We start from the raw sequence: 26498 nt of genomic DNA on the forward strand, positions 1-26498 counted from the left end.
GATGTTTTTACGCCTACCGTGCGTAAACGTGAGCCGTATCTAATGTCGTTATTTCTACCCTTGAGGTAAAAGTCTTGTATTGCGTGGTTTCCGGTCACGGTCAAATCTAATATTATCCAGGTTTATAAAAGGAGACTCCCTTCATCAGTTTAGCAAACACACGGCACGCACGGTGAAGATCTCCGTATCTGTATACCGATTTAAGTGGTGCTCTGAGCGTCGACTAAGACAAAAAGGAAGAAAACATGAAACAAGACCAGCAAAATCCTCTGAAAAAGCCGCGAATATCACTCGTTAATTTATGTGCCGTGTCAGGATTACTGTTGTCTATCGTGTGTTGCATCGCACTTGTTCATGTGGAATTCAGGATACAAGAACATCATCAACTGCTATCAAACCCGACAACATTCTGTGATCAGATCGAGGAAAAAATCCTGCGTAAAGTAGAAAAGAATTTCAAACGTTGGACTGCAGCTGGGACAGACAAAGGCAAAGACGGTAAGTTAAGTCTATGATTTTACCAGTTGTTTTACTCATTGTCTTTTTTATCTTACAATGCTTTAAAAGAATCATGCATACAATCCCCCCTCCCTCCCAAAAAAAATATTAGAGGGAGGCGCTTATTTAAGAATTGGACGCGATAAAGAAATCTTTTCTTTCAATTAAACGGTATATTTTCTATCTTTACAGTATAAAACTAACAAAAGCGTCTTTTGATTGTGACGGTGTCACAATCTGACACAATTCGTCTCTTCAGGTACCTTCTGAGTAAAATCACTTTGAACTGAAGAACACCGCTTTAAATGAAATGAAACTTCTAATGCTGTTTTAGAGTTGTTTTGGATTGTTTTCTAAACGGAATTCCTCAAGTAAGCGCCGAATCGGGACCGCGGCGCTTATTACCTTTTTTGTCCCAAATGCGACGCTTATTGGAAGGACTTACCGTACACGCAGGCTAGGGGAAAGGGGATGGAAATTTTTAACTTGCAAGAATTTTTTCTGGGGCGGAGGGGGGGGGGTGAATAATTGTATAATTAAAATACCTGTCACTCAGGCCCGTAGAAACAAATTTTGAGGTGAGGGGCCCCAAAATTTAGCACTGATTGTTGTGCCTGAGGGCCTTTTTTGTAGGGGGTTTTGGGAGCATCCTCCCCCGGGAAAATTTTGAAAATCTAGACACGCTCTAGATCGCCTTTTGGTGCATTTTAGAACACATTTCGAGAAGATTTATAATTCTGGTTCAATATCAAAATGCGGTCCATCTTGTGCATGATTTTATTTCTTTTTCGCTTTTCCTTGCATGAGTTTTTTCGAATATGTTTTTTGTTGATGCTAGTGCCAATGAAGCTATCGACGTCGAATAGACTAGTGATTTTCAAAATAAATTTATTTTGCACATTCAGTTGTTTCAGTCGAATAAGCGCCCTAATAATCGGCTTGAAATAGTTTAATGAGGGTTGCACATAACAGTCTTGCCACTGACAAACATGCATAGACCCTCTGATTTCCGATCGAATTGGAATTTAAAAGTGTTAGTTATAGGGAGTGAGGAAACCCGGAGAACCCGGAGAAAAACCCTCGGAGCAGGGAGGAGAACCAACAACAAACCAACCCAGATATGACGCCGGGTCCGGGAATCGAACCCGGGCCACATTGGTGGGAACCGGAATATGATCTGATCTTCCCGCTGCGCTACCTCCGCTCCCTTGAGGCACCAAAAGTAAAATGGCGCCCGGGCGCTAAATCGTCTCATTACGGACGGTACGCAACATGCAAACTGAAGTTAAATCTCTGAGCCAAGCCTATTAAACTGTCGCGTTACTCCTTTCAGGTCAAAGCGTTTCAAGGCACAGACGAAGTATTTCATCCGCGAATCCACAACAAACAACCTCTGACCTACAGCGACTCATCAGAGAAGAGCTTCGCCAACTGCAGAACCAAATCTGTGCTAAAGATCAAGTGTTATGCCAAGCAGGACCAAAAGGAAACCCAGGCCGCCGCGGAAGACCAGGGAGACCTGGACCCGAAGGACCTCTGGGTCACCGCGGCCACGTGGGACCTCAAGGACCAATGGGATTGAAGGGAGATCCGGGAGCGCCGGGAGATATAGGACCTCCGGGACCTAGAGGCCCACAGGGAGAAAAGGGAGAGAGGTGCATTTCAAACTCAGCTCCTTTTCTTTGGAAGCCTCCCTCTGGAATGACAGTCGATGAAGGTCAAACAGCAGTGTTGTCATGTTCAGCAGACGGGCACCCAACTCCACGAATCACGTGGTCCAAGGCCAGTTCATCACTTCCGGTTGGGCGTCACGCGGTGGAGTCCGGTGGCGCTCTGATTGTAAAGAGCGTTAAACCGGAAGATGATGGAGTTTACAGCTGCAGAGCGGAAAACGTGCTGGGAAGTGTGAGCGCCTCGGCAAAGTTAACAGTTCAATGTGAGTTTTTTAAATTTCTTTTCAATAAAAAAAAATAATAATCTTACGTTAAAGGAGCAATGTCACGGTATTTTAAATCATTTCTCTAAATAGCTTCAATATTGAAGAAAACCTCAAAATAATAGTTTTCCAACATCGAGAAACACCAACGCAGTAATTCATGAGTAATTTTAAAATACCCAAAAATAATGATGATTTTGACTGACGAGGATTATGACGGACTACGAACGACAAACTTGAAAAACTTTTCTTTGCCAATTTTTTCAAGATTCATTGTCTGTGACGTAGCTCCTTTAAGACTGGAGGGAACAAAGTTTTAGGAAATAGCATCTCACACATAGTTTTAGAATAGCTAGGCCAATTCCAATCCGCCTGGGGAATAATACAAATTGTTTATTTATCCCTTAACCTCGAAGTGATATTTTGTGTTTATTCACCCAAGCCTCAATTCAAACTATAAAATAGGCAAGAGAGAAGTTGGAGGTTGTTTGGCTGTCAAAGTGGATTAAAGCTTGCCTAGTTCCTAGGCCTCGATTTTCGTCGCGGTCAGCTCGTTTCGGGTCACGTGGCCCGAGCGAAAAAAGATACGTCACCGAAACGAGTAGTGACGTCAATAATACTGCGAAGGCCTGGGAAAAAAGCCGTACAGGAACTAGGCAAGATTAATTAACAATTATTCTATGAGCCCGCGTTGGATACGAGGTGGTAAATAGCCAACGAGGCGCGAAGCGCCGAGTTGGCTATAACGACTCGTATCCAACAAGGGCGAATGGAATAATTGTTTTATTAAATTCTTCTCAAGTTTAAATCGACTGGACATTTCATTTTGATGTAAACGAAGTAATAGTATGAAGAGGCGCAAAAATTTCTGGCGCGGTGTTCACTTCTTGAGTTGAATGAAACATACGAGGAAAGCGAGCGAGAGAGTTTTCTTCCCAAGATTTTCCTCGAACAATCCCTTCTAAAGTCGTCTAAATATCCTGGAAATTGTGACAACAGTTAAGATTTACGAGAAGATCCGAAGCAAAAGCTTTTCTGGAAACTGCAAGTCTTGGGCAAGTCGAACGAAGCAAGTGTTTACATTGTACTTCTTTGCGGCTCCACGGCTGTCACCAGGACTGCTATATTATTTGAAGCGAAATTGAGCTCAAAGTTGAACAGTTTTATTGAAGTATAAAAGGACAAGGCCAACATTGAAAGGTAACAAACTGCTTTTCTACCTGATTCACTCGCTCTTGTTGTGCGTTTACAAGTATTATTAATTAAACTTTTCGCACTGCAATCCTTTTGTTTTGCGCAGTTAATTTTATTATGGCATTTCTGTGGTTTTTGTAGGCACCGCTGATTATTTCTTGTTCATAAAACTCGCCAAATTTGCTGTTTTCAACCATTTTTCTGATGGAACTGTCGCTTCCCGCAGAAAAATTTCCGGTTTCAATCAACCAATCAGAAAGCTAGAAATGCAATATCCGAGATTGAGAATTTAATAAAGCAAGATATTTGGGCGAAATCGGGACTTTGTTTACTGTTCGCTGATATCGCAAAAGCGTGAAGTGGTTTGAAATTCAACGCCGAATTCGCTAGCCAGGCAATGATTTTTCTTGTATCATTGTGTCTCAACAGTTGCTCCTGAGGTTTCACTGTCTTCCGACCGCCTGGTCGCTGAAGAAGAACAAACCATCACCATCGCCTGCAGTGTAACTGGTCAGCCGAAACCTAACATTACGTGGTCTAATTCGAACGGTAGCTTACCTGACGGAACAACTGAAAAGAATGGTATCTTGAAAATCTACAACGCGTCGAGAAAGGAGAGCGGAATATACCAATGTAAAGCAGAGAACATTCTGGGAAAAGCAGTAAAAACGGCTCAGTTGATGATTTTCTCTCGCCTGCGATTTAGAATTCGTCCCCCAACACAGCTGGCTGCCATGATTGGATCTGCTGTTCACCTTCCTTGTGTGGCCGAGAGTGACCTGGTTCCAACCGTCACCTGGATGAAGGATGGAAAGCCTTCACTTCCTGTAGACTTCAGTATTTTACAAAACAATACACTCGTTATCTCCAGTGTCAAGAAATCGCACGAAGGAACTTACACCTGTAAAGCGATCAATGCTGTGTCTTCTATTGAAGCAAACATCGACGTCAAAGTAACTGCCTCCTCCTGTTCTGTGATACGAAAATTTATCAGCAACTCTAGCGGAAATTACGTCATTGACCCAGACGGCGCTGGTGGCCTGGCGCCGTTTACAGTCTACTGTGACATGAGTGACAAGAGTGGTGTTGGCGTGACAGTTGTAAGTCACGACAGTGAACGCGCAACATTAGTCGATGGATATGATAAGCAAGGTTCTTACTCGCGCAGCATTCACTACTCAGGAGCAAGTCTATCCCAGCTGGCCAATCTTACTGACGTCTCTGCGCACTGTGAGCAGTTCATCAGATATCAGTGTTATGACTCTATGCTACTGGACAATTATTGGGGCTGGTGGGTGTCACGTGATTCTAAGAAGATGTTGTACTGGGGCGGAGCGTCGCCTGGAAGTGATAAATGCGCATGCGGAATGACCAACTCGTGCGCAAATCCCAGTGATAAGTGTAACTGTGACAAGAATGATGGTGTATGGCGCGAGGACAGCGGTCTTCTCACTGACAAGTCAACACTTCCAGTCAAAGAGCTGAGGTTTGGAGATACAGGGGAACATTATGCTGACGAGAAAGGCTGGCACACTCTGGGGAAATTGAAGTGCTACGGAATAGCTCACGAGTAAAAAAAAAAATCAACTTGTTTTAGAATTAGTCTCGACAGAGCTGAGTTCAAATAGGTTGCTGAAAAAACTGATTTTTGTAATGATTACCTGTAAGTGATTGATTCTTTGGTGACTGAAATATAACGTTTTAAATCTTAGTTATGACACCGACATAACGGCCTCAACGCTTTTACACAGGGTCAAGAGGAGTGAATACTAGGGGTCATGAATGGTCCCTCAAAATTTTGCAGTGCTCGCCAAATTATGCTTCTGTTCGAAATACTCCCAAAATTTAAGTGGGTGTTCGTTTGCTCTAGGCTCGATTTCCAGCCGTTCTGGGAGTCCGGTGCGTCATCCTCCTCCCAACGAATGTGTGGGGCAAGGCTAACGTTTGTGCTTGCAAAGAAAAGCACTATGTTCGCACGTTCGCAAAGATCTTTCGATACCCCTAATACTCTTACACAATCAACTTGATTTCTGACTTGTGTCTTTTGAATTCAGTTGCGATTTTTTTAATAAAGAGTGCTTACACATGTATTCATGTTTGCTTCCTTTAGATTTGTCTGTACTGGCAAGTCCTCCATGTTTATCTATTTCAAGGTTTTCCGCGCTTTGCATCAGCTGTTCATTTTCCCGCCACATGTTTTTCTTTTGGAGTGCTCATTGATCAGAGAGCTGTATCTGCTTGCGACATGTCATGTGTTTGTTCAGTGCATAGTCGTTTAACAGCAGCTAGCTTTGCGTCTTGATAGTGCAATTTCTTTTCGATTCTTAAAACGCATGCCGGAATCAGCGACAGGGTGACAGCAGAAATAATCAAAATAACGAAATTTATTAACGAGCAACAAAGGCCCAGATCTCGGGGGGAACTCGCATATGAAAGGGGCTGGGATGCTCGAAGTCTCGCTTTGGGGTGTATATTTCGGAATTTTGGTCTCGCTTAGGGTGTTTCGGGTAGAACGCCAATACTTTTAGTCTGAATGGTCTCGCTTAGGGCTGCACACGAAGAAATATATAAATGTTAATTCTATTCTTAGTTTTTGGGTATCTTTTAGGGGACAGGAATAGCTTGAGCCACACCCACACCCAGATTGGTCTCTTTTAGGAGTCTTTTCAAAATTTCCGACGAGCATTCCCGCCCCCTTTATATAGGAATCCCCCCGGGGAGGGGGGGGGGGCGGCAGATTGGATTTGGAAACCTGCATTGTGAAAAGCACACTAGACGATAACACTCTTGTCGTAATAACACAGATAGTCTTTTACTCTATTCACACCAACCAAACAAAGGTAAACCAGGTTAACAAAAATCAGGGAAAAAAATCGAAAGACAAAATATTGTTTATAGTTTTCAGTAAGCGCAAAAGTATGATTTCATAGTGCTAAATTTGGAGTCGACACACATCAGTAAGGAACTGTTACGAAGAAAACAATTTTAATCCGTGTAAATCGTTTAAGCTTTAGCGTGAATGGGGTATTTGTCTAAGGAGACTTTCGCAGTAACAGGCTGTAGTTACTGTAAGTCACTGATAGCTTACACTGGTCACGACATCGCTAACATCACGCAAGATGTCACGCAATTGAGATCAATATGCATGTAACTCCGCTTCCTATTCCACTGAAACATTTCTCATACTTCACATTAAAGGCTGTTTAATTATTTGTCAGTATACCGTACCTACACATTATACACTGTATATGACTTTCATATTTAGTAAAAAAACAAAGTGTAAAAGAAAAGTCACTTGACTAAATTAATAGTTTTTCCTCTTTTTCCAAGACTGTTTCTTATTAATTCCCGCTTCTTATATACAAAAATCACAGGTAAAATGCACTTCATAGCAAACTCTTACCTTATTCTAAGTGAAAAGAAATTCAAAGGTGCGGATATCGTTCTGCTCTGCACGCGAACAAACGTTTTTAAAAGCTCATTTGGCAATACATTTACATTAGACTGCTCGTTTGACGGTTTATGCCCAGCGCATGTTATAAGATAGAAAGTAATTCACGTTTGCTTTGGTTTTGAGCTTACTACGCTTTATGATTGGTTTAAAAAAATCGCGCCACTTTTGCAGCCAATCAAACGTTAAACCAAAACCAGTCATGACTCGCTCACACACGTTTTTCCCGCGCTTCGTGCCAGCTACATGTAATTCATTCGAGTTTTGATAGGTTCACTGGATTGTCTGTGTTTTTTGTGATTGGATTTAAAACACTCAATCGAAAACCGCTCTAAAAGTGTTGTAAATAAAACCCAACTTTACAAACAATAAAACCGTTTGACAGTCTCCTTTGCTGCTTGCCTCACTTCTTTGATTTTCCAGCAATAAAGAATCGGATTCAGACTCGAATTTAAGAACACAAAAGATGAAGTATATCTTACACCAAGAACAGGAGATATTTTACTGGCAGAGAAATCAGATACTAAAGGAATCAATAAACCGTGTGGAAGATAAAAAACAATTAATGTTATCTGGACCCACAGGGCAGTAGATACAGTCTTTTTGTATCGTGCTATGTTCAGTGGAGTTCCACCAGTTCCGTTCGGTTGTCCTTGGTGAAGGATTTGAACTTGATGATGACGGAGAGAAAGAAAGATCTTTATGTAACAGGACGCTGAAGTCACTAGACAGAGAGCTACTACTGTAGACGTCACTCTTTCGAAAATCATTGGAATCCAAAAGCGTTGCATAAAAGAGGATGCTACACACGCGAACCATAAGCAGCTTACAATCGCCCAAACTCGCCTCAGTGTTACGACTTGCCTGTATCGCAACCCCAGGGTCAGAGCAAGAAGTCTGTCCACACTTATTGCGGTCAATGTCATCAAGGAAACTCCAGTGAAAACTATACCTGTAATATTTTCCAACAGAGCAAAGTAGTAACAAAGATGTGGCACTTCGCCTACATCGAACAACAACTCGGCGGCAAAGGCTGGCTGCGTAATTAGACCAACACAAAGATCAGTTATTGCAAGGCAACGAAACATGAGCTTCGATGGCGGATGAAGGGACGACTCCTTGTGAAGGGCGATGAGAATTAAGACATTTCCCAGAAATGCAACAATGGACAGAGAAATGTTGAATGCTGAAAGGAAAATATAATGATGTATTCCATGTGCATTCGTGCAAAATGATGTTCCAGTTGAGTTCACGTGTTTATCCGCTTCGATCAAGCTCTCCATTTTTTGTTCTGATCATTATAATTACAAGGAGTTACTTTCCAATGATAGCAAGAGTTAATTTTTCAAACCTTCGAGTGTTTTCTTAAAGTTCTTGGGAATCTTCGTGAAGCGAGTCATATCTGCTGCAGTTTTCTGTTTTTAGATTCTTTCCTAGTGAATGATTTCGTACTTTGTTTTCTGGCTACTGAAGCACCGTGCAACTAGTGCAAGCTTTTCATTCTAAACATCAATGTCACTGCATGCATACTCAGAATGCTTTGTCCGCATGACAGCAAGGTCCACTTAAATACGTGAGGCTAAAAAGCAGGAAACAATTTAGAGAAATTACCTACTTTCATCTTGATGGTTTAATTAGTTTTAACCAACTCGGATATCGCTCATTGTTATGTTTTTTTTCCTGCTCTGTGTGTGTGATCCAGGTGAATTGAATCGTGCAATTTGATTGGCTGATTTGGCAGTCCATATTTTTACTTGTCAGGACCGCTTGGTTTTTATTGATTTAGGACTGCTTCCTCATGATAACCTTTTCTTGTTTCTATGTGATTGGGTATTTCATAGAAAGAATAAAAAATAACCTTTTCAAGATAATGAAAATCGATTCAGAAAGAAGTCTTCTGCGATCCAAAGACAACAAGCCTTTGAATTTCTAAGTTTCATTCGTGATAAAATAAGCAAAAACTAATTATCTTCTTTATTTTATTAATTTCTGTAGGTAAGCATGTGCTACAAGCACTTCCACACTGACTATTCCACTCCGAAACTCGCCTCGGAGTGGTTTTATAAACTACTGAAAACCGTGTACACGTCAAAATAAGAGAGAAGGAAAGTTTTTTTATTTATCACCATTTTCTTTTTAACTACATTAACAAAATGTACAAAGGGCCTTAAGGAGGCTCGATGTAGTTTTTTTAGCCCTAGGGTGGTCGTTTTGAAATTGAAAATTATGTAGGAAGCCAATGTTCAATTTTTGCAAAAATACACCATAATGATTAAATATGACCAAAGTTTTATTTTTTACAGGTTATTAAGTCACAAAGGTTACCATAGCAGCGATTGACGTTTTCTTTTGTTTTCAAACTAGCTTGATTTTCTCGAAATGTAGATTGACACTTGGTATTAAATTTTTGATATGTTAAAGTTTAGTAGATTGGCTAACTGTTGACGAAAGTTTAGAAAAATCTATAACAGCGTTTAAGAGAAAATCAAGAATAAAGTTTTTTGTAACTTCTCGTAGTTTCCTACAATTGGCAGTCGATATATTTTAAAAAAGCAAAGCAAAAACTCTCTCGCTTTTAGTTAATGGTCTTTGATGGGGTAAGTATTTTTATTTCATTTTGAATGATTGCGTTTAAATACTACGAAACAATTTAAAAGCGCCTATTTCACATTAACACGGGATTTACGAATTACTTTCTAGCGATAGCAAGAGTTAAGTTTTCCTTCAACAAATTCAACAAAGTCCTTTTTCCTTGTCTAAAACTGAGTCCTTAGGAACCTGTTTAGGAGGGCACTTCGGGCATCTGCTATTGTTTCGTGGAGTAAGTAATATCTGCTGCAGTTTACTGTCTTTAGAGTCTTTCCCGGCGGATGAGCATTCCATAAGTATTCACTTTGTGCGAACAAATCACCATCCATACGAGAGCTATAAATCAAATAATAATTTCGTCGAACGTTTACAGTAGGCGAGCATTTGGTTTTCTGGCAACTGCAGCACTGGGCAACTCGTGTAAGCTTTTAATTCTGAACATCAATGTCACTGCATGCCTTCTCTGAATGCTTTGTCCGCATGACAGCAAGGTCCACTTGCTTGTCTGAAGCTAAAAAGCAGGAAACAATTTAGAGAAATTACCTACTTTCATCGTGATGGTTTCATTAATTTAAACCAACTCGGATATCGCTCATTATTATGTTTTTCTTTCTGCTCTGTGTGTGTGTGATCCAGGTGAATTAAATCGTAGAATTTGATTGGCTTTTTGGCAGTCCATATTTTTTTTTATCTGTACCGCTCGGTTTTCATTAATTTTAGGACTGCTTGCGTATGATAACCTTTTTTGTTTCTATATGCTTGGGTATTTCATAGAAAGAGGGGATATTAACCTTTTCAAGATAATGAGAACTGATACTGAAAGAAGTTTCTGCGATCCAAAGAAAACAAGCTTTTGAATTTCTAAGTTTCATTCGTGACAAATAAGCAAAAACTAATTATCTTTATTTTATTAATTTCTGTAGGTAAGCATATGCTACAAGCACTTCCACAATAACAACCTCACTCCCAAATTCACCTCGGAGTGGTTTTATAAACTACTGAAAAACGTGGACACGCCAAAATATGAGAGAAAGAAAGTTACTTTTATTTCTCATCATTGCCTTCTTACTACATTTACAAAGAGACTTCAAAGACTGCTTAAAAGTCACGTCAAGGCAACTGAGACACCCGGAGGGGGGAGGGGGGCTACTCAAAAAAGTTTTGTACGGGGAGGCTCCGCCCCGAGGTCCAGCCCCTTACCCTTTTATATACCATTTTGACAGAAAAAGCACCCCTTTCGTATACTTTTTACTGAAAAAAGGTACCCCTTTCATATACCGAAAAGACATGACAAATGCCTAAAACAGGAAGTCTTGATGTCATTTTTATGTAGCGTTTGATAAATTTAAATGATTCAGTCATAACGTGCGTCTGTTCGAAATATTTCAATTGAAGGCCCTTTTAAATACCTAAATGACTGATATCCCTACCCTTTCATATACCAAAACTTGTGAAATTCCTACCTTTTTAAATATCTGAAGCATGAAAAAGGCACCCCTTTCGGGCGGAGCCTCCCCGTATAGGCCATTATAGGGAGTACCCCCCACCCCGGGCTGAGACATTCTCTCAACTGATCCTTGCCTGTTACGAATAGTAATATTTTCATATGCTAGCTGGAGTTTAAAAGAGTCTTTGTCACAAATGCGGCGGAAAAATAACCAAGTTTATGGGGAAAATTAGAGGAATACCATGGATATTAATTTAAAAAAAGCAATATCTCAAGTAATAAAAGCAATTCGATTAGAACAAACATCCTCTCATCCTAAAGGATTCTTTTCATTGCATTTCACTCATTAATTGTTTGGTTATGTTTGGTTTTTCCATTGCACTATACATTTTTTAAGCTTGTACTGAAAGATTATATTAAAAACTAAATAATCGTACCTCCTCCTAAGAGCATGTTTTACCCAAAGACCAAATAAGAAAAGATAAGTAAAAGCCTAATACAAAAAAACCTAACTTGACAAACAACAAAACTGTCTGATGGTCTCCTTTGCTGCTTGCCTCACTTCTTTGATTTTCCAGCAATAAAGAATCGGATTCAGACTCGAATTTATGAACAGGAAAGATAAAGTATATCTTCCACCCAGAATACGAGATATCTTACTTGCAGAGAGAGCAGATGCAAAGGGAATCAATAAACCTTGTGGGAGATAACAAATAATTAATGTTATCTGGACCCACAGGGCAGTGGATACTGTCTTTTTGTATCGTGCCATGTTCAGTGGAATTCCACCAGTTGCGTTCGGTTGTCCTTGGTGAAGGATTTGAACTTGATGATGACGGAGAGAAAGGAAGATCTTTATGTAACAGGACGCTGAAGTAATTAGACACAAAATTATTACTGTAGACATCACTCCTGACAGAATCGCGGGAATCCAAAAGCGTTGCATTAGCGAGAAAGCTACACACACGAACCAAAAACAGCTTACAATCGCCCAAACTCGCCTCAATGTTACGACTTGCCTGCATCGCAGCCCCAGCGAGAGAGCATGAAGTCTGTCCACACTTATTGCGGTTACTGTCATCAAGGAAACTCCAGTGAAAACTATACTTATAATTTTTTCCAACAAAGCAAGGTAGTAACAGAGATGCGGCAGGTCGCTTACATCGAACAACAACTCGGCGGCAAATGCTGGCTGTGAAATTAGTCCAACGCAAAGATCAGTTATTGCAAGGCAACGAAACATGAGCTTTGATGGCGGATGAAGGGACGACTCCTTGTGAAGGGCGATGAGGATTAAGACATTTCCCAGAAATGCAGCGATGGATAAAGAAATGTTGAATGCTGAAAGGAAAATATAATGATGTATTTCATGTACATTCGTGCAAAATGATGTTTGATATGAGCTCACATGTTTATCCGCTTCGATTAAGCTCTCCATTTTTGATCTGATAATTATTATTACGAATAATTACTTCTAATGGTAGATGAGTTAAATGTTCCTTCAAAAAATTTGAGAAAAACTTTGTTCGTTTTCTTAACGTCCTTGGAAACCTTTTTTAATAATTTCGTCGGACTTTTACAGTGGGCGAGCACTTGGCAACTGCAGCACCGAGCAACTCGTGTGAGCTTTTAATTCTGATCATCAATGCCACTGCATGAATTCTCAGAATGCTTTGTTCGCATGACAGAATGTTGGTTGTCAATAGCCAAAAAGCAGGAGACATTGAGGGAAATTAAAATTAAATACTTTCATCTAGATGGTTTCATTAAATTTTCCCCACTTAGATATCACTCATTGTTATGGGTTTTTCTCCTGCTTTGAGTGTGTGATCCAGGTTAATTGAATGGTGCAATTTAATTGGCTGTTTTAACAGTCCGTGTTTTTTCTTGTCTGGACTGCTCGGTTTTTATTGATTTAGGACTGCTTGTGTATGATAACCTTTTCTTGTTTCTATACGACTGGGTATTTCATAGAAAGAATGAAAAATCACCCTTTCAAGATACTGAAAACTGATTCTGAGAGACGCTTTCTGCGATCCAAAGAAAACAAGCCTTTAAATATATAAGTTTAATCCGTAACAAAAATAACCACAAACAAACTATCTTTCTTTTTAATTTCTGTAGGTAAGCACATGCACAAGCACTTCTATCATGACCACCTCTCTCCGAAATTCACCTTGGAATGGTTTTATAAACTACTAAAAAACGTGCACACGTCAAACTAAGGAGAAAGAAAGTCATTCTTATTTCTCATCATTTGCCTTCTAACTACATTTACAAAGAAACTTCAAAGACTGTTTAACTGTCACGTCAAGCCAACTGAGACATTCTCTCAACTGATCCTTGCTAGTTACGAATAGTAATATTTTCATATGCCAGCTAAAGTTTAAAAAAAGAGTCTTTGTCACAAAAGTGGCGGAAAAATTAACCAAGTTTATGGGGGAAATTAGAGGAATGCTATGGATATTAATTAACAAAAAGCAATATCTCAAGGAATAAAAGGAATTCGATTTGAACAAACAAATTCTTATCCTAAAGGATTCTTTTTGTTAAATTTCACTCATTAGTTGTTTGGTTCTGTTTGGTTTTTCCACTGCACTATACATTTTTTAGCTTCTACTGAAATTAGATTATATTAATAACTAGATGATCGTACCTCCTCCTAAGAGCAAGCTTTATCCAAAGACCAAATGTGTAAAAGTAAATAAAAACCTAACTTTACAAAGAACAAAACTGTCTGAAGGTGTCCTTTGCTGCTTGCCTCACGTCTTTGATATTCCAGCAGTAAAGAATCGGATTCAGACTCGAATTTAAGAACACAAAAGATAAAGTATATCTTGCACCCAGAACAATAGATATTTCACTTGCAGAGAAAGCAGATGCAAAGGAAATTAATAAACCTTGTGGGAGATAACAAATAATTAATGTTATCTGGACCCACAGTGCAGTGGATACTGTCTTTTTGTATCGTGCTATATTCAGTGCGTTCGGTTGTCCTTGGTGATGGATTTGAACTTGATGATGACGGAGAGAAAAGAAGATCTTTATGTAACAGAACGCTGAAGTTACTAGACACAAAATTATTATTATTGATATTACTTGTGAGAAAATCATACGACTCCAAAAGCGTTGCATTAAAGAGATAGCTACAAACGCGAACCAAAAACAGCTTACAATCGCCCAAACTCGCCTCAGTGTTACGACTTGCCTGTATCGCAGCCCCAGCGAGAGAGCAAGAAGCCTGTCCACACTTATTGCGGTCACTGTCATCAAGGAGACTCCACTGAAAACTACCATTGTAACATTTCCTACTAAACCAAAGTAGTAGCAGAGATGTGGCAGTTCGCTTTCCTCGAACAATAACTCGGCGGCAAAGGCTGGCTGCGAAATTAGTCCAACGCAGAGATCAGTTATTGCAAGGCAACGAAACATGAGCTTTGATGGCGGATGAATAGATGACTCCTTGTGAAGGGCGATGAGGATTAAGACATTTCCCAGAAAAGCAGCGATAGATAGGGAAATGTTGAATGCTGAAAGGAAAATATAATGATGTGTTCCATGTAATTTCGTGCAAAATGTTGTGTGAGTTGAGCTCACGTATTGATCTGCTTCGATTAAGCCCTCCATTTTTGATCTGATAATTACTGTTACGAAGAATTACTATAAGTGGTAGATAGAGTAAAATGTTCCTTCAAAAAATTTGAGAAAAAACTTTTTTGGTTTCCTTAACGTCCTTTGGAACCTGTTATAATAATTTCGTCAAACGTTTACAAGTAGGCGAGCAGTTGGTTTTCTGGCAACTGCAGCGCGGAGCAACTCGTGTGAGCTTTTAATTCTGATCATCAATGCCACTGCATGCATACTCAGAATGCTTTGTTTGCATGACAGAAAGTTGGTTGTCTGTAACCAAAAAGCAGGAAACATTGAGGGAAATTAAATACTTTCATCTCGAAGGTTTCATTAATTTAACCCACTCTGATATCGCTTATGTTTTTCTTTCTGCTATGTGTGTGTGATCCAGGTTAATTTAATGGTGCAATTTGATTGGCTGTGTTAGCAGTCCATATGCTTTTTTATCTGGACCGCTCGGTTTTTATGGATTTAGGACTGCTTGCACATGACGACGTTGGCTTGTTATTGGGTATTACATAGGAAGAATTGAAAATAACGCCTTTAAGAAATTAAAATTAATCATTTCCTGTCAATAAATAAACTGCTAGACGTTCCGCCAGCACTGCTTGATATTTTCGTTGTCTCAAATTATGGCAATAATTCGACAAATTGGATAATCTATTTGGCGACAGTTCGTATATATAAACAATGGAAACTAAAAATTCGGTAGCTTAGCATATTTACTCAAAATAGAAAAACTGTCACTGACCAAATATGGTATTAAAACAAGACGGACAGTGTGCATGGTGCGAACGGGCAAATGGATGAAGCGTATCAGCCAATCAGAGCGCGCGCTTTGCTGAAGCCTGTTATAGACGGCCTAACACAACTTCCTTCCCACGCCCTCTCTCCTTTTCCTCCCTTGTCCTCGATGACAAGTTGAATTGAATTGAATTGAATTAACCAATCACTGACTTTGTGATACAACATACAATTACCTCATTTGATAAATAATTGAAATACTGTAAAGTAAACGATTACCTCTGCACATGGCACAATGGCTGCAAATTTAGCGATGCAAGCTGAAAAGATTTTGTTCTTCACCCTGTTTCAAGTTATGATAAATTCAACAGTTTTGAAAGCTTTAGAGGAACCCTCGATGACGCCGAATTCAAGATCGGCTTTTTTCGTATCTCGCAAAAACACGCGGCTTGTGGGCCATGTTATTAAATGGCTTAAAGCTTCCAGTTTAACATCTTGCAGTCAGTTATGTGTGAGTAAGTCATGGTGTACCTCAACAAACTTCATTACTTATTTCAACAAGGACGGCAAAGGAACATGTGAACTGAACAAACACGATTCAAAGCCCTTGATTGACGAATTCGAAAAATTACAAAACCAGCAAGGAGTTACTTTTTCTTTACTTCTCAAGGTATGTTTTTAACGACCGCCTATTTAAATCATTCTTTGTGGTTTAAATAGTTGAATTTGTATTTCACACAAACATAAGCAGTTATATTATAAACACTTGTTCCTTGACCATTTCGATCTGACAAGAAATAGAACACAAACAGCGGTAACAAACATAACACATGGACTACGTATAGTTTGAAAAAAGAACCTAAAATTTACTTGTTTGTGTTTGTATTTCTTGCCAAATAAACAGTTATAATGTATATTTCATCCGATTTTTTACTGTTTTCTTCGCATACTGCACGTTTTAAAATGTCACTTTTTGAATTACTCTTTAAAAATCACTCCTAAGAGTGAGAGCGGATTGAATGGTTTGCATTTGTATTTCACGCTAACATACACATATGATTTACAATTCACCCCATATTTCACAATTTTCTGCACGTACTGCACTCTCTAAGATGTTCATTTACTTAAGACACAACAGGTGAATAGGAACAAGCTCTCGACGTCAGGCGTAAAGTGACTGTTGTCATTTAACCTGTCTCTAACAGTCCTTTTGTGACAGCAATTTATTTTATACAATCATGAATGATCACCACCGAACAAGCCAAACATTTCTAATAAACACGTTTCAAAAATGTTGCTTAATAAGACTTCTTTAATGCGTTTCCAAGGTACTATTTTTGTACCGTGCTTTCATATAAATATGAACTACCTCACCGTACGATCGCCATACATTTCAAATTCTGCGAATTGTGGTGTTAGATCAAAACGATAACTAGTACTCGCTATCTATTTGCATTACTTGTAAGAGACAGTAAAAGTAGATATTGGCCAGTATATGTTTTGACGAGAAGGCCACAACATGTTTCACAACCCTTTTTAAAATGCTTTGATCGCAATTTCCCCAAACTGATCGATTGTTTGATCAAAAGACTGAAACCAATTTTGCGCAAAGAAAAGAAGCGCGATAACTTCAAACAAAGGAATAAATTTTCGTTCAAATTATATATCATAAAAAATTAAAGGTTTATACAAACAGGATGTATATGAATTGATTGGAATAGAAAATACGATTCGACACAAGACATGCAAGGACGAGGTGTGGTTTTTCGTATTTTAAATGTATAAATCAATTGACTTGTTTTGAAGAAAGTAAGTTATAAATTCAAACAACCGTTTCAGCTGTCTTATTTTGCAGTGTAGCCGTCTTTTCCATGAATTTTTCGCTTATGCTTTTTTCTTTACGAGTCATTTGTTATGTTTATATTCAGGGATGTCTAATGACGGGCTGTATGGACGGAGGGTCTTGTTTGTTTGACGAGAAGAACAACACATTTTCATGTTTCAAAAAACCACAAAGTGGAGACAACAGTCAAGTCGATACAGGTTAGACTGAAGGAGGAGTTTTAATTTAATTAAAAGCAATCATATACGATTGCTTATGCATGATAAATTTTGTACCCAGATCCCACACGACCAGCAAGTCTGGACGCGCACTAAGTACCGGCTTGCGGACCTTGTTTATTCTCGTACATACCTAGGGCCGACTCCAACCGCGGTAGCCTGCGAAAACAGCCGCCTCTCACGCTCCGACCCGCTTGCTGCGTTCGGAGAACGCAAGCAACCGCGGTCAAACGATAGAAATTTGCAAAAAAAAAAAAACAAGAAAATACTTCAAAGATAAGGTTCTTATTTTCACTGTTCAAAGTGCGATAGTTTAAAACCATTATGCTGATGGTTTACTAAATGTTTTTGAGCTTTACTAACAAAAGTTCTACGTGTTTGAGAACAGGGAAATGTGGACTTGTCGGCGTCATTTGTCGAACGTCCATAATATAATATTGCGTTTTGAGTTTTATCATAAGTGGATTTTTTACCTTAGGAAAAGAATAAACTCATTTGACAAATCTCCTGTGTGATATAGTTACGTGTTAACTTTGGTTTGTCTTTTGTACCAATAAAACAGCTTGCATTCAGTCCAAACCATTGGGAATGGAAGATGGGTCAATTACAGACAACATGATCACAGTATCTTCCACACACCCTGACGATAAGGCGGCTTGGGGAAGACTTCACTGCTCACTAGGAAGTTGGGCTACAAACACGGATGATGATAAGCAGTGGTTCCAAGTGAACTTTGTACCGAAAGTGAAACTAATAACAGACATCGCCACACAAGGAAACGGAAAGATGTGGTGGTGGGTGAAGACATATTACGTCATGTATAAGGCAGGAGAAGTAACCCTTCAAGAATACAAGGAAAATGACCAAAAAGTGGTGAGAGAAGTGTTAAGTCCGTTATTAATCCGCGGGAGCTTATTTATTTTTAAGACTCGTAATTTGAAGGGGGGCTTACTCCAATCATATACCAGTTGGGGTACATATAAAAGAAATGAAGTGGACCTTTTTCTGTTTTGGTGTCGTTTAATAACACATTTATACAAAATAGCAACAGTAATATGTTATTGCGGCGGATGGATACCTTTATTAAAGTTATTTTGTTGTTTCTTGTTTATAAATTGTCGTGATATACTATAGAGGGAAAGGGAGACTTACTAGAAAGGGGGGACTTAATATTTAAACAAGAACTGCAAGCAGTTTATAATCGTGCGGGTAATTTTTGACCACCCGACCTCTTTCAGTGCTTTGGCTTAAAGGCACGGCACCGCACAGTAAAATCTTTAGAAAAGCAGTCACTTGAGAAACACACAAGTCGTGTTTGCGTTAGTCACGGAGTGAACGTGACATGAATTTCCTTTACCACGTCATAGCCACATGCCTAGCCGGAAAAATGCCTGCTTACGCATGCAAATATTTATTTTGTTCCGAATGTTCAATAAAATAAACCCAAACCAGTTCATTTAAAAGAAAGCCAAATCACGCCAAAATAAAGAGTAGACTAAGGCCATCCCATTGTGTTTCTCCGTTTAGCGTCTTCCGACAAGCTTTTGGTAATTCCCCTGGCGCGATGACGTGTATCCCGTGCTTTGGCACATTCTTGCTGAGCTTGCAACTTACGTTTCGATAACGTTTCGATTCTCAAAATACCGTAAACTCAAAACAAAAATTGGGCTATCCAGAAAATAAGTCGTCGTTTTGCAATATTTAACACATTCCGGGTAATTTGTACGACTTGTACTCGCTCCGAGCCAAACGCTTGAGTAACACAACAATAAATATTTCACACAAACAGAGCGCAGAGTATTCAAACAGAAAATAGGTGAATGATTATTTATAGCTACAAGCGAGAGATCGCGTGACAGGGGTCTGACGTAGTGGTAGTTTTAAATAGCTTGGACATGTCCAAGCGGTCTTGGTTTTCGCTATGTGATTATATTCAGCCTTCTCTTCTTGTAAAATATGGTATGAAACAAAATTATACATTTCAGAGAGCAGAGTGTTCGTGTTAAACGCTAGTGATCGGCTAATCGCTATTAAATATTAAATCTTGCGTGACCGTGACAGAAGAGCCGGCTGGGCCGCGTGGGTCTGGATCGATTTACCGACAAAAAAAAAATAAAATTCCGTGCAGATTATGAATCGGGCCCAGGCCCCGCCCGATTAAAAAAAAAATTCTGACGACGGTGGGCGTTAATAGAAAGGGAACCTTGAAAGAGAGAGGGTTAATAAAGTTTTTACGGTAAGAACTTTTGGTAATTGTATTCCATATTTATTTTTTCTTCCTGTTTTAGATCTTCCAAGGCAACACTAACAAGGATGATGTGGTTAAAAACAAAATTAACAATCCCTTTCAAGCGGATACCGTGCGCATAATACCGACAGCATTTTCTGGAAGGATTGCCCTGCGAATTGAACTCTACGGGTGTGACATCTAGCTAGTAAAAGTCACGTGTGAATGTTTACAGAAGATGTACAGAAAAACGTCTGCGTCCGAGCCTAGTGGCCCATCAGGCCGGAGCGTATCCCAGTTTCAGTAGCATGAAGCGACTAAAAGTATTTCTACTCCCCCCTCCCCCCCCTCCCTGGATGGAAATTCACCGGTACCCATTTATACACCTGGGTGAAGAGAGGCAATGTGAAAGTGTCTTGCCCAAGAACACAACGCATTTACCCAACACAGCGGTCAAACGCAAAAATGACGTCACCTCCGGTTTTCGGCGCCTCGAACTTTTCTGAGAATTTGTCTCGAAAGTGTGCAAACTTTTGTAGGAAATTGTTAAAGAAATAGTACGGTGAAAGAACAGTTCAAGCTGGGACACTCAGTGGAGATGAATTATCAAATTTCCAATCCATAAGCGGCGTATAAACCTTAACTTTCCAGGGACGGCGTTAACTTTTGGCTTTAAAGCGAAAGTTTTCGGAAAATTTAAGACTTTGTATGGAGAAGTTTGGCGGGAATTGCACAGTAACTGCGCACGCGCGCTGCGTTTGACCGCTGTGTGCATTTACCTCCGGCCAGGGCTCGAACCTGGACCGCGCGATCCGGTGTTCAGCGCACTAACCGTTAGGCCACCGCACCTTCACAACACCTACAGAAAAAACACACATAAAATAAGTGATGATGATGGCTTGCTCTGATTTGAATGAACGAATTTGCGTACGCAGTCTGCATGTTTGGTGCGTACAACAACAGTGCGGTCCATCAAATTATCAAACGTATGAGAGTCCACACGAATTGACGCTTAAGAGAAGTTTAGCAACATTTCATATCAGTTCAAGTACGTCACCGTGTTGACACATTTACTTAGAGAAGAAGTGAGATGTTTGTAAAACATTGGAGGGCATGTCGAATTTAGAACAATCGTAGACACAATGATAGAAAAATATATTAATTTTCTGAGTTTTCAAGGAATTTTTTGTTGACACCAAGCTATTTCGTATGGATGCTCTACTCGGCTGATTTGTGTCAAAATACATTTGCTCATATACTGATAAATTGCCACGAAACATTTTGGTCTTTCAAGAGTAGCTCTCGCCTCGCAATGATGTTAACTGAGAAAATGAGATTCAAGTCATAACAATGCTCGAATAATAATTTAAGCCCAGTCAGACACCTGCGAAACTGGCTTATTGCCTAACCCAGTCTACGTTTATATTTACCTCTATTAAAATCTATAATGAAACTTCCTTTGAATGACCACGTGAAGCGAAGCTCGTTTCATTTTTGCCGGAACACTTAAAATGGCACGTGAACAATTTCATGACTTACATTTTCCTTCTCTGTTTTTAATATGAGAATTTCGATTATTTTCTTTTAGCAAAACTGATCTAATTTTCAAGAGCAACTTTTTTAGCAGCAATTTTATTTCCTTCGTTTTGCGCAGTGTCAGTTTTATTGTTTCCGACCCAATGTTTACTCTTTTTTATGAAACACGCGTTTCACTTTAATAAAAGCGGCTGTCAATCTTAGACAGTTTTAAACAGCAACATTTAATAAAACCAGTTATGTTTTGTACACAAAAACAGCGACAATACACAAATTATCAACAGGGTCATATAAGCTGCTCTTGTAGCTTTAAAAACTTGGCACAGAACACGAATCTTAAAAACGCTACATGGGATTCATGAAAGACTGATCGAAGACGTCCTTCAAACTCTTCATGTTTGTCTGGCTGCCGTCAAAGGAAAGACAGGAACTTTGATATGAAAGTTCTCAAAAATACGGTAAGAAGGTCAATATTGATATTTTTCAAAATAAGAAACTGGAAACCCAGAGCAAAATGTTGTCGACTTCGTTTATACCGGTCGCAGTTTTCCGTTTTGAAGTCGCGACTGTAACCATTGCTTACAAATGTAATTTTGAACGTTGCCACCTAATGCTAAGATATGATGGAATACTAGTTTTCCAGGATAAGAATATAAGACGACTGTGATCTCAGAGTGTCACTTAGAGCTAAATAATCTGTAAAGGAAATTATAGTCCCCCTTTCTAGGATTTTAGTAAAAAATGAAAGGTTTGAAATGGCTATAGGAAAACTAATGAAATCTATAGGGTGCAGATTTTGGCGTATTGAAATCCTTTTATTTCAACAATATGTGGCTGGCCGAATATAGAATTCTCCAGAAATAATTATAATATTAATAAATTAGATAATTAGAATCCGGAAAGCTCTCGAATGGACGTGCTGTCTTCAAGAGCCAAACACAAAATATTGATAAGGAATATTAAAGCAGAGACAGATACAACGTGGGATGGCTTTAAATTAAATGAATTCTCTCTTGTTGATTGTCATATAGTTATTTTATGTCAGTCAAGACAAACTTGATATTATGCTATTCTAATATTTAATGGCTACCCAAGGATTGAATGGCATCCGACCCACATTGAGATAAGGTGGATTTCCACTGTCATGTTTTTTCCACGCACGTTAACGTGCGTGATTCTAAACGTACGTAGAAAATAGATTTTACGCGCGCGATTAAGTGCGTTGACTTTACGTTGTCCAATTTCCAATGTCACGTTTTTTTCTAGGTATTTACGTACGTTACACGCACGTATACGCACGTAGCGATCGTGAGGGTTTTTGAAAAAGTTGAACTGAGTTCAACTTTTTTCGCGGCTGTCTGCGATTACGCAGCGATTTAACCAATCATGCTTTTGGAGTTTGTCACATGACATCACTTACCATGTGGACGCCATTTTGTTCAGTTTAAATCGCCGTCGATGTAAACATGGGAAAATATTCAAATGTAGAAGCACTTCTCATAGAGGAAGTTCTAAAATTTCCAGCAAATATGGAACTGACTATACAGCCACAGACCCAAATTACAGGAACGCAGTGGTGAAAGAAAACGCCTGGTGTCAGGTCACGTAGGCTGTGAATTGGGAAGCCAGGACTGGACTACTCGACAAATCTTTATTCGCTTTATGGTTTATTTCTGAAGAATGCATAAAATGACTCGTGGTCATATTCACGCATTACTTTTACTAGCGTGTAGTATTCACCCACTTGATAACGGTTTTGAAACAGCTCACTTACCCAGTATCTGGTCTGCAGCGCGTGTCATTACTTTGGCGGCAGGCAAATCAAATTAGCCACGATCTCCTTGCTTTTTGTTCCAAAATCTAGGGCGGCGGGCATTTACGTTCGTTCAACGCACGTAAAAGAGAAACGCTTTTTACTACTTTTTTACGCGACAACAAACTGACGACAAAATGGCCTTCTTTGCAGACAATGCCTGTGGTACCCAGTCTCCTGTTTTTGCTCTACATTCACACCGCTGACCTGTGTCGCACTGTCAAGCCTGTCAAACACCACGAACTGATTAATCACGTGATTAACACGATACAAGAGACAAGTTTTGAGATATGCACTTATCGCTGTGAACTTGACGCCAAATGCTTCAGCGTCAATTTTTACACAAAGACCAGGAAATGTGAATTCAATTATGGAAGCAAGGAAATGTTTCCTGGAGATTTCAAGGCGAGTCGGGACACGCTGTACGTCCACAACATCAGGAAAGACACAACAGATCCGTGCGCATGGCTGAACTGTCTGCACGGCGGCACGTGCTACCCGCTTCCATGTCCATACTGTGTGTGTCCCGCGGGATTCGTGGGATCAACGTGCCAAAACTTAAGTAAGTTGAAGCTCAGTTTCGTGCACAGATCTTCCTTAGGCGCATACACCGCGGGGTACAAGCAGGGATTGCACACATGTGTGCAATCGAGTTCATTCGCTGGCCAAATGGGGTCGCAGTAATTTTTAAAATATGAGCTAGACACCTCGTTACGTTGAGTGGCCAAACCGGGCTGGCAAGTAAATAGACCGCTAGTCGCGAAAAGGTTATTGCAGTCTTTTTAATGCGCGTATGTCGGTCAAAAGTCAGCCATTAACAACATGCTACGGTGTATAGGAAAACTATGCCATTCCTTTCCTTTTCAATATCAAAGATTGACTGACCTACCCTCCCTTTTACCGGCCTCCCGACTCTTTTAAACATCATTTTTGTCACTTCTAGGAGAAGCCTCCAACGCAGTTGTTTTGAGGGGCGATCGTAAAACGACTGACATTCTAGGCTATACTTGTCCTGGAATGCTTTCAAGCAATACTTTTATCAAGATTTTACATATAGATATTTATTTTCAAGCGTATTTTTATACGCTTTTAAAGAAGCAGAAGTACGCTTTGCCAATGAGAAGTACTCATTTTTCATGTTTCTCTCTAGCACTGCCGTTAGAAGAAATAGGAATGCAAGACCCTGATAACAAAATATTTGACGGTCAGCTGACTTCTAGCTCAGCCGTTAACGGGTACGAGGCATGGAGAGGCAGGCTTCACGGTCAGGGAAGCTGGAAACCAGAGACGAAAGATCCTGCTCCCAATTTTAAAGTCACCTTTTATTCACCCGTGAACATAACTTACATAGCCAGTCAGGGATCTCCCAATCAGGACTGTTGGGCCACGTCATTCCGGCTACAATATCGCATACAAGGTGGATCGCTCATTGATTACCCACAGGTATGTAAAGTAACAGGCCTATAGGAGCCTGCCACGTGGCTGTCAATGCATGATTTTTAATTAGCATGTGTTTTCAGTAGTTCAAGCAATAGAGTTGTTTCCAACCAAACCTAAAGTAATAGGTTTTCAACTAGTGTGTTAAAACCAAACCTAAAGTAAACATAGTCGTGTATCCGGTCACAGCAAACTGAAACAACATGAAAAACCAATCGCAACTCTAAGAAAATTGCTGTATACTGTGCCAAACGAGTGAAACGAAGTGTCGATCAATTTTAGCTAATCATAGTATACATCTGATTATTATTTGGCGCAGAGTAAAAAGCCTAATTTTGGTTGTACTTATTACTTGTTCTTTTCTTTCTTTATTTTCAGACCATTGGAGGTAACTTTGACAGAGATACGGTGATTTATCACCCCCTTAAACCGGCAATTGTCCGTGTGACATTTTTAAGTATTCGACCATCTTCTTCCAAAGGTTGTATCGGTCTCAGACTGGAGTTCTATAAATAGCACTAATTAATTAATTAGTCTTCACAGTTGTGAGTGAAGCATCTTTCATTTTAAAAATAACAAATAAAGAAGACAAAGCCGCGAATCATACTTAATAAAAAAACAGCAAAAGAAATTTAAGGACACGAGAAAATATTAATACCACGAATCGCAGGCGTGTGTCATCGACATTGTGTAAGAGTTCTCAAACGATCGGAGTGTCTTATGACAATGTTATACATGGCTTTGACTTCAACGCCCGCAAAACAAAAGAACACCGTTTTCTATCTTATATTTTTTATAGTTGATACTTAGCCTCCGTTAATTCTTTCTCGACTATTTCGCAATAACTGCATTTATGTATCCTGTTCCTCCTAGATTAAATGCTATGCATATAAGCAAGTTTGTATGTGTTGCTTTGGCAAAGCTCTGTTTGCTGGGATAATGCAAGACGAGACTACCATTTGGCAGATTTTGGCCACGGGTGTGGCCGTTTATTTTTTATATCAAGGATAGAAAGCTTAAAATATGGAAACCTTAAACTATTATCCCAGCAAAGGTGAGGGAGAACCCGCCACAGCCCGCCATGAGGTACGAGTGAGGGAAAGACTTACGAAACAAGCTACATAAACCCATTTATTTTTGCAAAATAAATATCTTATTTGCAACACAGCTGTAAAGAACATTTACTCTTGTACATTTCTGATTTAGGGCTACAACTTTATTACCAGTAAATATTGAACTAATTAAATTTAACAACAATTTGCTTATTTACACTGCGAAAAATCCGTCACTCAATATAGTACTGAAAACTAATCTAGATTTGCAACTTAGTTAAGTTAGATAGTTTCACGGCACAAACAGTAACTGATCGAAGTTAAAATGCAGTTAGTGCATCGTGACGTGGTGCAGGTCACTATAAAACAGTTGTTTTGTATTTCAATATGATTGCAATGCTTTTCAAATTGTTCTGACACTCACTGTCTATGGTTCTGAGCCACTTTAATTTTTTTTGAAATTTTATGGTGGCTATGCACCCCTCGGATAGAATTTTTTTTTAACTTTGCAAAAGGTTGTATCCTGAGAGGCTCATCATAACTCGGTAATAAAAAATTGGGGTCACCAAGATCATTTTTTGAGTTATTAGCACTGAAAGCTAAATTTAAGGGTGTTTTCCACAGGTTATAGTCTTGCTATGGAAACGATTAAAGTCAGAAAAAATGATCACAACTTGTTGAACAATAATTGGGCATTTGTTACATACCATTACTGGAATGGTTACTGATAAAGAGTTGTAGTACTGACCCATTAAAGTATAAGGGCTGGAAAATGCTTAAAACCGCCATCAGCCACCTTAATCAAAAAAGTGGACAACCAATCAGAAGCTGTGTTCTTTGCCTAATGTTAACTAGATAATAATCTAACTAGGTGTCCAATCAA

At 39.4% G+C, this 26498-nt stretch overlaps 6 protein-coding genes across 7 annotated transcripts; 3 read left to right on the forward strand and 3 right to left on the reverse strand.

Moving 5' to 3' along the window:
• Window positions 1-128: 128 nt before the first annotated feature.
• Window positions 129-5489, forward strand: LOC144663168 (uncharacterized). The gene is made up of 3 exons (XM_078524098.1): window positions 129-502; window positions 1839-2434; window positions 4058-5489. The coding sequence occupies exons 1-3, from the start codon at window positions 246-248 to the stop codon at window positions 5200-5202; spliced, it is 1998 nt and encodes a 665-aa protein (XP_078380224.1). The 5' UTR covers window positions 129-245; the 3' UTR covers window positions 5203-5489.
• Window positions 5490-7438: 1949 nt separating this feature from the next.
• LOC144662944 (melanocyte-stimulating hormone receptor-like) lies at window positions 7439-8362 on the reverse strand. The gene has a single exon (XM_078523875.1). It carries the CDS (start codon window positions 8360-8362, stop codon window positions 7439-7441), a length of 924 nt encoding a protein of 307 aa, XP_078380001.1.
• Window positions 8363-11576: 3214 nt separating this feature from the next.
• On the reverse strand, window positions 11577-12553 carry LOC144662945 (melanocortin receptor 4-like). The gene has a single exon (XM_078523876.1). The coding sequence runs from the start codon at window positions 12551-12553 to the stop codon at window positions 11624-11626; it is 930 nt and encodes a 309-aa protein (XP_078380002.1). The 3' UTR covers window positions 11577-11623.
• A 1280-nt stretch (window positions 12554-13833) lies between these two features.
• On the reverse strand, window positions 13834-15074 carry LOC144662947 (adenosine receptor A3-like). Its single transcript, XM_078523878.1, has one exon. The coding sequence runs from the start codon at window positions 14740-14742 to the stop codon at window positions 13834-13836; it is 909 nt and encodes a 302-aa protein (XP_078380004.1). The 5' UTR covers window positions 14743-15074.
• A 449-nt stretch (window positions 15075-15523) lies between these two features.
• LOC144663503 (retinoschisin-like) lies at window positions 15524-20230 on the forward strand. Of its 2 annotated transcripts, XM_078524474.1 has the most exons (4): window positions 15524-16159; window positions 17418-17532; window positions 18113-18423; window positions 19839-20230. In XM_078524474.1, the coding sequence occupies exons 1-4, from the start codon at window positions 15785-15787 to the stop codon at window positions 19980-19982; spliced, it is 945 nt and encodes a 314-aa protein (XP_078380600.1). In that variant the 5' UTR covers window positions 15524-15784; the 3' UTR covers window positions 19983-20230. The 2 variants fall into 2 exon arrangements, with proteins under 2 accessions (XP_078380600.1, XP_078380599.1); XM_078524473.1 differs by lacking the exon at window positions 19839-20230 and having other exon boundaries at window positions 18113-18687.
• A 346-nt stretch (window positions 20231-20576) lies between these two features.
• On the forward strand, window positions 20577-25079 carry LOC144663506 (discoidin-2-like). Its single transcript, XM_078524475.1, has 4 exons — window positions 20577-21771; window positions 23280-23688; window positions 24277-24569; window positions 24942-25079. The coding sequence occupies exons 1-4, from the start codon at window positions 21751-21753 to the stop codon at window positions 25077-25079; spliced, it is 861 nt and encodes a 286-aa protein (XP_078380601.1). The 5' UTR covers window positions 20577-21750.
• The last annotated feature ends 1419 nt before the right edge of the window (window positions 25080-26498 follow it).

This window comes from Oculina patagonica, chromosome 8 (genome assembly GCF_052425735.1).
Source record: "Oculina patagonica isolate OP01 chromosome 8, crgOcupat, whole genome shotgun sequence".
Lineage (NCBI taxonomy): Eukaryota > Metazoa > Cnidaria > Anthozoa > Scleractinia > Oculinidae > Oculina > Oculina patagonica.